At 36.6% G+C, this 15,326-nt stretch overlaps 1 protein-coding gene across 6 annotated transcripts in view; it reads right to left on the bottom strand.

Moving 5' to 3' along the window:
- The window catches only part of VTI1A (vesicle transport through interaction with t-SNAREs 1A), a 286,215-nt gene that overhangs the window by 263,477 nt on the left and 7,412 nt on the right, over positions 1-15,326 (bottom strand). For all 6 annotated transcript variants that reach the window (XM_068949618.1, XM_068949623.1, XM_068949619.1 and 3 more), the window contains exons 2-3: positions 13,956-14,014; positions 8,465-8,575 (exon numbers count right to left, since the gene is read on the bottom strand). In XM_068949618.1, the coding sequence (XP_068805719.1) occupies positions 8,465-8,575; positions 13,956-14,014 (170 nt within the window). The remainder of the gene's footprint in view (positions 1-8,464; positions 8,576-13,955; positions 14,015-15,326) is intronic.

A 15,326-nucleotide genomic window follows, 5' to 3' on the forward strand; every position in this document is an offset into this window, starting at 1 on the left:
TCAGTACCCGAACAAACAAACCACGCCATCTGAAAAGGTCTATAATTAATCCTCCCAGTGTCAAAACGTTATCTTCTCCCTATCTTTTGCCTTATCAGTAGCACATGTCTTTCCCCATTTTGCAGTCAAACACGAATTAGCCTCGCTCTAGCTGGAAAAAGGGAGAAATACCACGTTAAGGAACTTGAGCGTGGTTCTAATCTGAAAAGCAAGCATGTAAAAACGACGGGGTTTTTGCTCAGCTTGTCTGCTTCTGTTTTTGAAATCTCCGTTTCTAACTCATGCTAGAAACCAAATCAAACTTCTACTCCTATGAGTGCAGGTGAGCCCATGCAATGAAAGGAGAGTGAGATATACTCTGGGCTGCTTTCTTCCTCATCACAATTGACAGCTCAGTTCCAATTGCAGAACCGTTATTACTGCTGCTATCAAAAGCAGGACAATGACAGCTTGCTTCTTTTTGCACGACGGGTAAAGGAGTATCATTTGACTAAAATAAGAAATCACTGAGAAAGAAGGAAACATTAAAGCTTTCCTTTCCAGCTCGCCCCGCAACCCACAGAATTCACCTTCTGTGCATGAAGTTACCTCAGCTGCTGGCTGCCTCCAAGTACTTTTGAGTGGACATTGCTTCTTCTGACAGTGACAAGGAAGACCAGAAAATAGATTTAATTCGATTTTGAGAAGTGAAAGTTTATACATAAGAACAAATTATGTATATAGAGAAATGATAGAGTACTCTACCCCTGGGAAAGTCTGATGAAGGCTGGCATTCAGACATCTCTAAATGCTGAGTGAGAGCAAGCTAACTAGTAAAAAAATTAGCATTCCTATACCAGAGTCCAAACTATGAAGAATTCCTCTGACATGTCCCAAATGATATTTTACAGAAGGATTTCTGCCATAGACCTCTTTTTAGCTTCGTCAAAGCCAGCTGAGAGAAAAATCCGGTTAAGGAATTCAATTTACCTACAATTAGGATTTTCTGCTTGGTTGCCATTGCCCAGCATATCATCTCTTCACAAATCACACTCTGAGATGCATCCTACTGGTCAAACATGGAAAGATTCTTTGTAAACAATTGCTATAGAATTACCAAACCAAGAAATAAGATGTGCTTCACTGATCTAGCCTCGAAGGAATCTCAATTAAGATGATCATAACCCCTTAGGTTAATTATAAATTAAGCATGTTAACTCTCATCTTTCATGCTTTCCTCTAAGGAAAAGCATGTCACAACTAGTAAATGTTATGGTGGAACAAAGTTCCTTCCCTCACCATACTCGTACACAAAATTATACAAGTTTTCTTAAGATGAACAGAAATAAGGCCAAGTTTTCTAGAGAGGATGTAAGTTATACTATCTCTAATCTTCCATTAAAAACAAAAAACAAAAAAAACACCCACTGTTTAGGCATTGAATGTCACCAAAAATATATATATATGTATTCTTTCTTGCATCACCTTTTTCCCATTTAGAAATTGAGAAATTAAAAATAACCTAACTGCAAAGTGTCAAATAATGCCTCCACCTTCTACCACAAAACCACCAAGGCGTGGACACAAGTAGAAACAAACTGAAGACAATGTGGAATTTTCCTCTACAGAAAAGAAGTTAGCCTAATGCTCAGCAGCAGCCAAGTAGGCAAATATCACAGGAGCACTTACTAGAAAAGGAAGAGAGGAAAAAAAAGGAGCCACTGCAGAGCAGTTTGAACACAGTGTAGATTACCAATCTCAGGAAAGCTACTGCATATGCAAAAAGGACACAGCAAAGGGCAAAAATTATGTTCAAAAGCATGAACCGCCTTCCTTATGAGAAGTCAGACTAGGTCCTTCATTCTAGGGTAGGGTTTACCACTGCAAGCTAAGAAAGGCCTATACAATTGTTAATTGCATGAGTAAAATATGTAGAGAGATTATTATTATTATTATTTTACTATTGCCAAAAGAGAAACCCAGCAAAACTATCTACAACAGGCTTAAAACTGATCATACACATAGTACATAGTTAAGATGAGGATCTCATTGTCCCCCAGTATGTTGACATATCTTAAGTATTAATCAGGCTAAATACTGACTGGACAAATTTGTGAAAGAGAAGATTAAGGCTATGAAGAATGATGCTCCAGATACAACTCTCTAGCTCAAGAAAATCCTAAACTGGTGACTGGATAGTTTGCCTTGATATCTAGACTGGCTTTTTTTTTCTTTTTTTCTTTTTTTTTTTTTTAAAGCATGTACTAGTGGCTACTGTCAGAACACTATGCAAGCTGCTCCTTCAATCTGATTCACTAGGGCTATTCTGTATAGAGGAGTACTTTGAAGGGACTGGGAATATAGAAAAAGAAAATTCATAAAATTATTGCACTATTCAGAAAGGAGGGTATATTCTTATATATTACAACTGCAATTTCTGGCTTCAAGTGGCAACACAGTTTCTATAAAATCTGCATTTTTAAAGGAAGCTAACAGTGAATGAGCAGTGCTCTAGTCCTTCAACAGACATCACTCTTTAGTATTCAAAAAACATGAAGAAAATACCCCATTTTGCATGTGCAAACACACAGATGATACACAGATGTAAGGTGGCCATGAAGTTAAAAAAAAAAAAAAAAAAAAAAAAAAAAGAATAGCATGACTGGTTTGGCCAGTAAGAAGGCAAGAAAGAAGGTACGACTTAGACAAAGAACAAAATTTCTTTTCTGGTCGGAGAAGAAGGCATAATCAACTGCGACTGAAAACATGTGAGACGAAACAAGCCATTGCAGTCTGTTTATATTAGAAAAACTAACCTCTGGTCAACTTTGGTCTACAAAATGTTTTCTCAAAGTTAGATTGACAAAATGCACAGTCAGATATTTCAAATTCTTTCTTCTGAAACTTATCAGCTTAATCTTATGTGTATTAAAATAAATTCTCCAAAGCCTCCATTTAGAAGAACTACACTGCTCACATGGAGAAATTAAAACTGATTCCAAAAATTTCAATTCTGTCAGCAAGATCAGGTTTTTACTACAGGCATGACTGCTTGTGTGGGGTGTGTGCATGTGCACAACATCTACTCATGGTGGGTTGCTTCTTTTTAATAATGTCTTTTGGATGCCACTATGAAACTACATACACCTGTCCCACATGCAGTTTACAAATTTGTAACTATAAAGACACAATGCTTTACTTTACAAGTGGAAATAATACAGCAGCAACAGTCCAATGTCTAAACTTTTAGCTCAATCTGAAAAGCTAAGGAAGACTATGAGCCATAGATATATCTACCACTTATTTGTCATCTGATGAATGTCTTTCATTACACTTGTAGCACTATGAATATTTGTTAGGTACGCGACTGATGTAGACATAAGGGCAGCAGTATTTGCGAGAAGCAGCCAGAATGCCTGGCACAATTACATCTATTCTTCAGGTTAGCTTCTGGACTCAGGTGGTACCTCAGAGTCACACAATAGAGCTAACCTTAGCAAATGAAATTCCACTGATGACCTCCTTAAACATTTTTAAAAATTGATCACTGTTTGCCATTTTAACAATTATCTTAAACAGGAAACCTGTAGGATCTATGAAATGTGAAAATGTATCTTAGCTGTTGACTGGAACTACTGCTAGAATGCCAAAAATGTTTAAATTCAGACCAATTTGTACCATTTATTTGTCTAGACAATGGTGGCTTCTCCCCATCTTTTCTCGCTTTTAAGTTGATTCCTCAAAGTTAGAATAACCAAAATCAGTACCAATTCTGAGTCTTTAAAAGGAATGAATACTGTTTCTTCAATTGATTTAAATTTATATCTAACATTTCAGCAGAAATACACAACACGTGAAATAAGAAGAATCGAGGAGAGGAATTAATTATGCAATATTAAACAATAAGTAATAGGAATAATGAAAGTCAGACAAAAACCACACACACCACATCTGCAAGCACAAGCAACCTTCTAAAAAGAAATTAGTTTGCTTTACTTTCATCACATACAGTCAGCATCACATAGTACGTATACACAAGGGCAAGTATGCTCCTGGTAGAAAATGAATTTGTTTATATGGGTACATGTTGGTTTTTTATAGCAGAGAGAATATTTGAATTAACCTCCAGAATGAAGACAAAGGGCATGCTCTGTTTAGCCTCAGAAAAGGTGTGCTCTGTTTAGCCTCTGAAAAGAATAGAAACTAACAAAACCTACCTGTAAAATTTACCTTTGTGCTACCCTGACAGAACAGGAACAGCTTTTAGGCCTTCTCCTTTTTTTTTTTTTTACGATGGCTATATCTCTTGTTGAATATACTCACGCCACTTCCAGTACTGATTTTGTAGCATTCCTTTTTGTAATATGAATATTACTGAGTAATATGGGCTAAGTGGATTTTTGTATTTCTCCATCTATTTGAATGCATCTGATACCTCGTATTTCAGTTGCAAGCTTTTCAGGACAGTGGCTGCCTTTATTCATGACGATCTGATAAGCCAGTATGTGAAAATCTTGGGGTGAATGCCAAAAAAGCTTTATTTAGAGAGAAAGGAAAAAAAAAATCCTAGGTAGTCTATTTATGTAAAAGATTACAAGAAAATACACATATTTTTTGTATTCATAGCTTACTCCAAAGTCAGTCACACAGCTGAGAAAAACATATTTCAGATTTAAACCACAGAATGATGCATGAATAGGTGCAGAAGAAAAAATTCTCCTAAGAAGTCTGGTTTCAATTTCAGGAACATGTTAGCAGGTGGCCCCAGGAACTGACTCAACCCAGAAAGCAGGAGTACATGGTCTCTGCAACTCCACTTCGGGCCACAAGATAGAGCCATTACACAGGCTCTGCAAGCTGGAGTCACGTACAAGCCTTGTACCCACCAAAGGTCTAGGACTACAGCTTTCAGGATGTAAGAAGAATGAAACACCACCCTAAAAACGTGGGACATATATATTAGTAGAAAAAGAGGTAACAAAACTAAGATTTACCTCTGTCAGTCAAAAAAAGACAATATAACCTTCAATAGTTTTATTCTATTTTGATACACAAAGTTGTATGTCAATGATACATTGTACATGTACATTTACAATGTTACATTTACAATGATACATTGTAAACAATTCTGAAACTCAGTCTTTCGATATGGATTATTTTGCAAAGTATCATTTCATGCTTGCTCTATTCTAATACTTCTTCCCAGACAACTGCTTTTGGGATTGGGACATATAGCTCCTTGGTCTGACCTGGCACAGTCATTCCTCCATTTACTTCACAAATCAGACGAATTGCTCACTAAATGAACGTGCTCTTCCCAGCTACTGCACTGCATAACATAAGTGCAAGGATCAGGAACCATGGCTTAACTTCTGGCTTAAGCTGAGGTTTAATACTTTTTGTTTTCATTCTAGACATTCACAGCACTATGATATTTGAGTTTTTTAATAACAAAACTTGGCTAGTGGGAATGAAGAAAGCAGTAGCTTAGAGAGAGGGCCAGGAAGAAACAAGGTGGCTTTTTCTCCTCAAGTACCATTTAGTGTAATTACTGGGTTACCAACTACCTCTATGCAATATGGTGGCATAGATGGCATTGCCTCCAGACATACCTCTGTGGACTGCAGAGTACTGATAAAAAATTGTGTGCAGGACTGAACATAACAAGACTAGGCAATGAAAGGGAAAAAAAATCTGTTTGCAACTTGTTCCTATTTGATTAGAAAGTTAATTACAGAAGTATAAGCCATTTTTGGAGTAATTTTTCAAAGCACAGCTCAACTAGGCTCAAATACTTATTTTTCAGAATATACTTCTGGTATAGTAAAATACGTAGAAGGAACATTGCACGTTAAGATGCCCGAAAGCCATAGTATGTAGCAAATAATATCATAGTCCAGTGTTCTGTCATTTTTATACATACTACCCGAAATCAAATAAACTCACCATGATATTCCATGTCATAACTTAAACCTTAATGTCATCCATCTTTCAAATAAAGACACACCTCATATTTCCTTCTTCTGACTAATGTATTGCTGTACCATTGTCTCCCATAACTGCTTGGGTGAGGGTAAATTTTCAAGATTCTGTGAGGACCCCACAAGAACAAACTTATGCTCATTGTGATGAATGTAAAAGAAAACTACCAGTCCCAGTTACTGCATTCACTTCAAGCTTGAAATATATGACTTGTTTAAAAAAAAAAAAAAATGCAGGCATGCTATATGCTGATCCATGTAATTTTTGCAATTTGTTTGACATAGATTGTCCCTTTAAAATGAAAGACACTTCAAGCTGATTGAGAATTACCCTCTCCTCAGAGCAGATGTTGCTTTACATAGGAAGAAGAGCCAAACCAAATACAATGGAGTCCCGCTGAGTTTCCAATTCCATTTATAAAGATCGGCATGCAACTTTGCAAGCTCCCATCAGCAAGCAGTTTGGAGGAGAGCTGAGAACTTTGAGAAGCAAACCTGTAAGCTGATCCTGACCTGAAACTGCCAGTATCACTCTCAGTTAAAAATTTCCCTTCACCTGTAAAAGTGAATTTGTCTTAAAAGTACTTAGATCTGCTTTTTCTAAAGGTCTGCTAAAGCTCTTAAATAAATTCTATATGCTTTGCTTACAATCAAACAAGTCACAACTCATTTAGGACAATATTCAGACACTTAACAGCGTTTCCATTTGGTAAACATTTTCAACTTCCTACCTGCAGTGGCTCTGCTGCCAGAGCAGCTTATGGAGTCAAAATAACATTTCTTTTCCTTCTTCCTCTCCTCCTCTTCCTTCTTTGAACTTGCAACTGAATCATTTTGCTATATAAAGTTTCCAGTAAGCTGCTGTTCAGCTGGAAAGTAAGCCAAAAAGGTTCTCAAGCCCACACATACAAACTTAGAAAAAAGTTAGCACCTAGAAACTGGAATTAGAGAGGGAATTTAGTTATAACAACACGGTATTTTCTGGAGAATTGAAACTTTTCCAAGCATAGCTGTTGTTTTTTTTTCAGTACTTTGCTCCATCATTCACTCCACTTTCTTTTCTTGATCTTTTGCTGAATGCCATGCTTGGGCTTTGGAGTTCTTTTTTCACTACTATGATCTGTTTCTTCCTCTCTCCCACATTGTTTTTGCTCTCTCACTCCAAGCACAAACTTATGTTCTTTCGGTCACATAATTCCTGATGCTTAGACATTTCTTCCATGCTCATTTCTTCTCTTCCATAAAAAGTGTGTCCAATCCTGAATTCTCCCATTCCATACTGCCTGTGAATATGGAAGTGCAAATTCCCCTCTTCTGGATGCATAAAAAACTAAGGCCAGCAATAAATATGTTTACAGGGAATTCTCCCACATCTGAGAGGTAAACAGCATTTGCTTCTGGTCTAGAAACTGCACTCTCTTGGAAGCCGCTGTTTATCCAACAGGGCCATGCACATTTCCTACATGTGAAACACACAAGACTCTCTCAAATTCATGATTTAAGTCTTTTTACTCTAACATTCCTCAAACTTTACAAAAGTGCAACCACCTTTCAGCTAATACATTTTTGTGCAACTCTTCAACTTGGCAGAAGCACAGAGTGACAGTCAGCTGGATTTCTTGGCTGCAGGTATAAACATCCACTCCCCTCCCCCGAAGGAAGAAACTGCTGCCAGCAATGGGAGGCAATTCACAGCTCCCTAGTGAATAGCAAACGCTGCCAACAGGTCTTTCTTTCTCCCCACCCTGACAGAACTGAGCTGCTGCCAATTAATGTTGCATTTTCCTACACTTTGCAATCCCTTTGAACCTTTTCATGATTTCAGAGAAAACAGTTTTGTTTCCATGTAAACGTATTCACCGCAAATCCTAGTCACAAAAGAAGGACTGATAGTTGTAGCAGAAGCCCCTAGACAAGAGGCCATCGCTGATTTGCATCTATTACTTGAAAAATGTAGCATATATAACCAATTTGTACAAAAGCCAAGAAGAATCCAAGTGTAATGGAAAAGCAATCACAGAGACTAAGAAATGAAGTGCACATAAGATAAACTGCATTCAAAAATTCCATGGACTGGAGATTGTACTGCTTTTCATGTTACTGCCTGTATTACTACAAGCTATCTTAAATGGACTGCTATTCGGTGCTCAGGGTATACTTATATTATACAGAAAGTATTAATTCTGATCTACTAGTTACTTCTTTAGAAGTAGGGTAGATTAGAAGTAAGCAGTAGGCATAAACACAACATCTGATGGCAAGAAACAATTCAGATCCAAGGCAAAGGGACTGAAGGTTATCAACCTCAGCATTAATGAGACTCTGCTACAAAAGGAAATTACCCAATTAAGTTTTCATCTGTCCGTAAACGCAGCAAGGCACATAGAGAAGAACACGCTCACACTAGTCAAAAATATCCTCGCAACTGCTTGAATAACTGCATAAAAAATGGAATAAAAAAATTCTCATGGATGCCATCTTTATGTGATAAGTTAAAAACTCACAAAATCAGCTTCAAGTTTTCCCATTTCTTGCTTGTAGCTTCTCATACGACTGCTATACATTCCCCGGCTTTGAGGTGGGATCTCTCGGACTTCAAGCTCCATCTGCTCAAGCTAGCAAGTAAAAATAAGGAAGATACACATATGTCAAAATGATAATTAAGGTAAAGATCAATTTACGTAAGTTGTTCGCAAATACCAACAAATAGTCTTTGTTTATCAAGAACACTGTTGTTTAACCTGTTGTGTAGAAATGTTATCAAAGGTTATCAAATAAAATGTATCAGGGTGTGTGTGTATATATATATATATAGTTGATATCCTATCAAATATACAAATGACACAATAATATGAATGATTCAGAATGAATGATTCTGGACAAACTTTTCTGAATTTCAATTTCAAACACTGATGAATAATTTTTTTTTTTTTTTTTTTTTTACAAGAAGCCAGAGAAACTGAAGTTAAATAACTTTCTGCAAATTAGCATAATTGAGGAGACAGCCCACCTCCTTCTAGGTGGGTGCTTTTGGAAACCTCTAGGTGAAAAAGATACACACATATATTTTTTTAACGTGTATCTATATAGATTTTTATATATTATATATATATATAATGCATCTATATAGATTTATATAGAAAGATATCACACAGCAAATATTGCATATATCACCAGCCTCAATGTATAATAAAATAATTCTTGTTCTACTGAAAAATACTTATTCAGTAGAATTAAGTAACCAGCACTTTCTGAACTGGTTGCCTAAATCTGTACTCCAAATCTATATTCAGGCATACTAAATAAAAGAATTATAGGGCTGTAATAAAAAGACTGTTGAAAAACTGGTGTACAGTTATATACGTAAAACTTCAGAGACAGAATATATCTTTAACGCCTTCTATTTATTTTTGCCACGCAGACGCTAAGATGCCTTAAACTCACAAACATAGCAAAGAGTCGCAGAAAATCAGGAGGAGTTAAAAGCCAGGGCGAATCTGCCTGCTACCTGCCCACTAGGTCATGGAGCCTCCTGAAGAGAGCGCTGTTCGTTTAGGGATCCTGTTTTGCACAGCAGAAGAAGCCCTTATCTGCATTTTAAAATCTGACTTTACTTTAAAAGGAACAGAAATACCTTTCAATTAGGGTCCCAAACCACCAGTTACAGGTCTTCACAAAGGACAGCTACAGCTTATTACTAGGCAATTACTTGCTTACACTTTAAAATTTCAGCCTCATGCCAGAAGAAAAGCATCTGAATTCAATCAATGAAATCGCCAGATACTGAAATAAAAGTCATTCAGTCTGATCTATTCTGATTATATACAGGATGGTATTTAATGTCATTAACTGCAAAGGAGAGTTTAATTAAATAGTCAGTAATGAACTGAAATATGCTAAACTAATTCTAATTCTACCCAGGTTTTTTTCTCAGACTTAACTTTCCAAAGCAGCTTTCATAAACGAAGCTGATAGCTGGAGTTAATGGCTTATTTCTTATCTACCTCATTTCAATATATTTGATCTCAAATGTTTCCATAAACATAGAAAATATTCCTCTTACATATACAGAATTATATGTGCAAGGTCAGAATATTGTAATGAAGTCCTAATTCTTTTCTATTATATAAAAATGAAATTATCTTCCATACGAATACAGAATTCATAGCAAGGATCAGATCACAGTCAATGAAATCCAGAATTTTCACTCTAAAGGGTCAGTATCAGAGACTGTACGGGCAAATGAAAGTGTTCATAATGTACTTAGAAACATTACAGGCAATGATGAAGAACCCGTGTCCGGGCTGAACAAAATTTAACACTTTTTTGTCATCATGAGATTAAATAGGTATGTTTCGTGCCTGGGCTAAAAATAAATAAAATTTAATAAAATTTATCCCATGCCTGGGATAAATTCCCATGCCATGTTATACAGAAAAGAGTGGTTCAGGCAGATGTCAACCTAACTGCAACCTCACTTCCTGCATCTTCACTTTCAGATCTCATACTATTGGTCATAAAATTGCATTTTTTTCATACGCAAGGAAGAAGAATGCAGCTAGATTCTACAAAGAGCTAGAAAAACCCTGGCACTTTAATCTTGAAACATCTGCAGAAGCCGAAGTCTTCTTCAGAAAATCTAAATGCCCAAAGTTCTGTTATTGCTTATATTCAAACATGTCGCCACTATGATGAAGCTGAGCATGTTGGCATGCAACTCCCACACAGATTCAAAAACTAGGCCCCATCCTTAAGTCTCCTCAGGGGTTTAACCTAGTAGAATTGCCCCTGACAACACCCAATACACTCCCAGCACTGAGTACAGCAAAAGCAGAGCAGCCACAGGTATACAACAGGGTGAGGTAGTGCCGATGTTGTCCGTTGAGACTCCGAAATAATTCTCCCTCTCCCACAGGAACATTTCTACATGTAAATTGGTCTGGACTACAACTGCATTGCATCCGGAGGATTAAGGATGTCTTACATAATATTTCAAGGTCTTTCAAATTCTACCGCTGAATATTGGTAACTAGTCATCAGTATTCTCAATGTCCTGGTTTGGCTGACAAAGACTCAGTTGTGATCCACATTCCTTCAGAAGAAACCCACATTGCATCCTCTGTGAATCTAAGAAGAAACTTTTTCACGATGAGGGCAGTTAAGCAATGGGACAGGCGGTCCAGTCCAATAGGACTGGAAAAAGCCCTGAGCCACCCAGCCTGACCTCACAGGTGACTCCTACTCTTTGAGCGGAAAGTTGGACTAGAGACCTCCTGAGGTCCCTTCCAACTTGAATTATCCTATGATCCCCTATACTATGCAAACCAAAACCTCTCTTTTGTTGACATTAATCCGGTCTCATTAATGCATGAAGACTTACATAGGTATCCCACTATCCTTGCTCTTCAAGCTGTCATGAACAATAGGCCGCTCCATTATGGCATTTACTCTAGGACAAAAACATTTTTCTATCAGAACCCATCCGGTCTCCACGATAGCAAAGTTTTGTTCTCTCTCCACAAAGATGTTGGTTTTTTACCTGTGGAAAAACTATTAAAAAAAGGGGATAGCCAACTGCCCAACTAGTGGCAGTCTCAAACATGTTTGGGCAAAGCTGATAACATTTTCCGAAACATGTGAGCTTCGCTATTTTAGGCAGATTCTAAAGTCCTTGGGCTAAGAGAGAGCTACATTAAAAACAAAACAAAACAAAAAAACAAGTGCTTAAATAAGAAAAACCCTAGGCATTTGCAACACTTTAAATTTAAATTGCTACAACAATTTTGTGATGCGCCCTTCATAAACATAAAGGCAGGTAATCCATGGCCAGATTTTCTTCTTAAAAACAGAACTTCACTTAAAAATGTTAATTCCAGCTCTTGTAGCACATTCTAAGTTTTATACTTCAAAGTATTTCTCTAAGCTTATCACAACATTCATCTTCCTTAAAAACATAGCGTAAAACAAAACAAAACAAAAAAATCTCACACAGGTACTACTGCATGGCATACAAGAACGACAGGATTTCTCTCCAGAGATCTCTTACTCAACATTAACGGCTTGAAAAGACAACCTGGAAGTCTGAAAAGGTTTTGGTGTCAGCTCTGCATACATTAGTTCAATTAGATTAGTGATTTTACCCAAAGACAACAGTATTTTAAAACAAGCAATGGCTAGCCAATGCAAATATCAATAGTCAATACTTCTACGATAATATTTATAATACATGAGAGAGTTATTTCCTAACCAAGTAGGAAATAATAACAAAATCAGCTAATCCCAGCAACAATGCTTCAAGCAAGCCAGCCCATACTTGAAAACTATCAGTGGCAAGGAATTAGGCTTGTTTTGGTTTTCTGCTGCAGCCCTTAGTTTAAAAAGGGATCTTTTAATCAGTTCTGTTATTAGTAGGTTTGTTCAAATTGATTTTTAAAGCCAAGCCTTGACATCAATCATTAACATGTTAGGTAATTGCTTAAAGCCAATAATTGCATTAAGTGCCTGTCTAGTAGTGTTAGCAACAAGATCTAAAACAAAAGCACGAAGAAAAGTCAGTACATTAAATGAAGTTCATCATTAGAATGAAAATGCTGAAGCAGGATTTACTTTCTAATCTTATAATAAATACAAATTAAATGATCTTTTTCTGACATAAGAAGAGAAGTAATGAGCCATTAACTCAATTTCTGCTCCTTCCAATTTTACTTAGAACAAAAAAACAAATCTGAATGATTCTTCATCAGAACACCCATGCTGCAATTTCCCTGTACTGCCACCTTTTTTTTTTTATTGTCAAGTGGCCATAAAAAGGAGAAGAAAAAGCCTTTCTATATTTTTATTTTCCTCCATATATTTGAAAATGGAAGTGCCTCAAAGCCTTAATGTATCATCAGAACATCCTCAAGAGGTGGGACAGTAATGTTATCATATTTCTCACTGAATACTGAGTCAGAAAGCTTAGGCACCTTGCCAAGCTCTCTGAGGCATCCTGCAGTGGAGTCATCCTGAGATTCTGCTCTCCAGTGCTCTGTCTACAAGCCTAAACTGAATTGAATTGAATTCTTAAAACAAAAGCACTGGGTATGTCCACAAACACACTAGAGGCCTTTTTCTTCCTATGCCACAAACTTTATAAAAAAAAAAAAAAAGTGTCAATATTATTGTTTAGTCAGTAATCAAATCATTGATTCAAGTTGCTCAGTTTTAAAAATTTTAAAAGCTTCCAGACTAGGAGCACTAATTTAATTTCCCTGTCCCACCGTTTAGATAACATTTCTGACATTATATAGATCAAACTCCTTTCTGTGTAATAAACAAGGAACTTCAGATACAGGACTATTGGCTATGTGGAAAAAAGTCAATTTTTACTGTGACTAAACACCCTTGCTCAGTCAGTCCACATCTATAAAACTTTACTTTGTACTCCAGATTAAGTACGTGACAGTTTGTAATGGGTACAAAATAGAAAAAGCCTCAAATGCTTAATGTATATTGCTTTTCTTCTGTCACCGCAGGCCACTAACTAATGCTTGGTTAATATATATACATCTTCTTAAATCAATATCCCACACTATCATCACCCCCTTGACCTCAAATGGCTAAATATCTTTATGGCTCAGTTTACTCACTTGTTAACAATGGAAAAAAAAACAATCTATTACTCTACAAGACAATTAGACAGATTAAATCAAATACATAGTGGATACTATGAGAAAAAACACTCCAGGTGCATAAATATTGAATGCAAATCCTAAAACAAAAAAACTAGTCCACAGTTCAAAGCCTGTAGCAGCCTGCAAGAGTTTGCAGTACTAATACAAACCTTAAATTACTTAACCCAGGGGGAATACATCAAATATTTTAACCTCATGTATTTCATATTCTAAAATATTAACATAGTATTTCTAGGGCACTGTGTATGCTAAATGTTACCATTAATGATACTATTATTTTGCCCAGGAATTGGCAGTTAACATATGAAAAGCCATGACATACCAGTTCTCTTGCCTCTTCTAGCTGTTTCTCAACATTTGCAACCATCTGCTTCTTCTCATCTGAAACAGAATTAGGAAGATACCAATATAATTGTGCTCTTGCCATGAAAGAAAAAATACACCATTTCAAAATAAGCTTATATGTATCAGTTAAAGCTGACTCAAGGGATTTATTCTGTGCGACGTTAGCATGCACTACGATACCAATATTAGATTTTTTTTTTTAGTTGAGATCAGCGGATGCTTGAAATCTTTGGCTTTGTTATTCAGGAGTCTGCTAATTAGGAAAGCAGTTACGGTTGCTCAGATTGTGAGAGTTTGGCCTCAGCAGTAACAGGCTAGGTGTGTACAATAACATAGGTTATGTCAAATGGAAAAAACACTCATCTTTTAAAATATAAAGATTTATTATATTTATTTGCATAAAATCAAACATTCTACTTTTCTGCTTGTAATGAATCCAGACATTGGAGAAAAACAAGGTCTCTATTCCTGTCCTTTATTCTCTGTCTAGACCCATGGGCCTTTTGCTTCAAAAAAAAAAAAAAAAAAAGACAAAATGAAATGCCACAGGAACTCCAAAAAAAAATTGCTCCTAATAACAGTAAACATGTAAACTAGTATTAAAAAGTAAAAAGAAAAAAAAAAGTTAAAGTCAGTTATGAGCTATATGTACCAAGCATCATCTTCAGAGTTGAATTTTCCAGGTTCCTCAAAAAGTCTATAGCCCAGCTTTTCCCCAGGTACAAGACTCCAGGCAGAGAACACATCTGACTTTCGACCTGTCTCTAACCATCCATTCTCAGGCAGAGAGTACAATATGAAAAAAGAACTGAGATTCAGTGCTGTATCTGCCAAATATTCCAATTTGCTTCACCACTTAGCTTATTATAGCATTAAAGGGGACTTTCTGAGGAGCATTCAGTCATTAAGTAATTAAAAAGTCCCCCAAGTGCTGAACTACTAGGGGCATTCAGGAGCTGCAATACTGCCATTTGCACTGCTTTATGCCTCTTGCATGACCACAAAGCTCCTCTTCCATCCCTCCCATTGGAAATCCACTCATAGCCTCAATAAAGTCAACAAAACTCTAAGATGCTACCCTTTATGCCAATGCTCATTTGAAATCACCAGTAGAGATATCGCATGATATTACTGATTTGCCTAATGAAGCAGATAAAAAAAATGCACTAGTAATAGAGTTACTCCAGTTATTACTTCCTAGAGATGACGAGGGACAAGTCTACAAGTGGCACAAGAGACTTTACTGTATATCTTCAGGCTTCAGGATTTTTTAGCCTGAATTGCTTTGCTTCTCTTCCATGTGATCGCTTTGCATCCTTGTATTCAGTGTTTAAAGACCAAAAGGGAC

This window comes from Struthio camelus, chromosome 7 (assembly GCF_040807025.1).
Source record: "Struthio camelus isolate bStrCam1 chromosome 7, bStrCam1.hap1, whole genome shotgun sequence".
Lineage (NCBI taxonomy): Eukaryota > Metazoa > Chordata > Aves > Struthioniformes > Struthionidae > Struthio > Struthio camelus.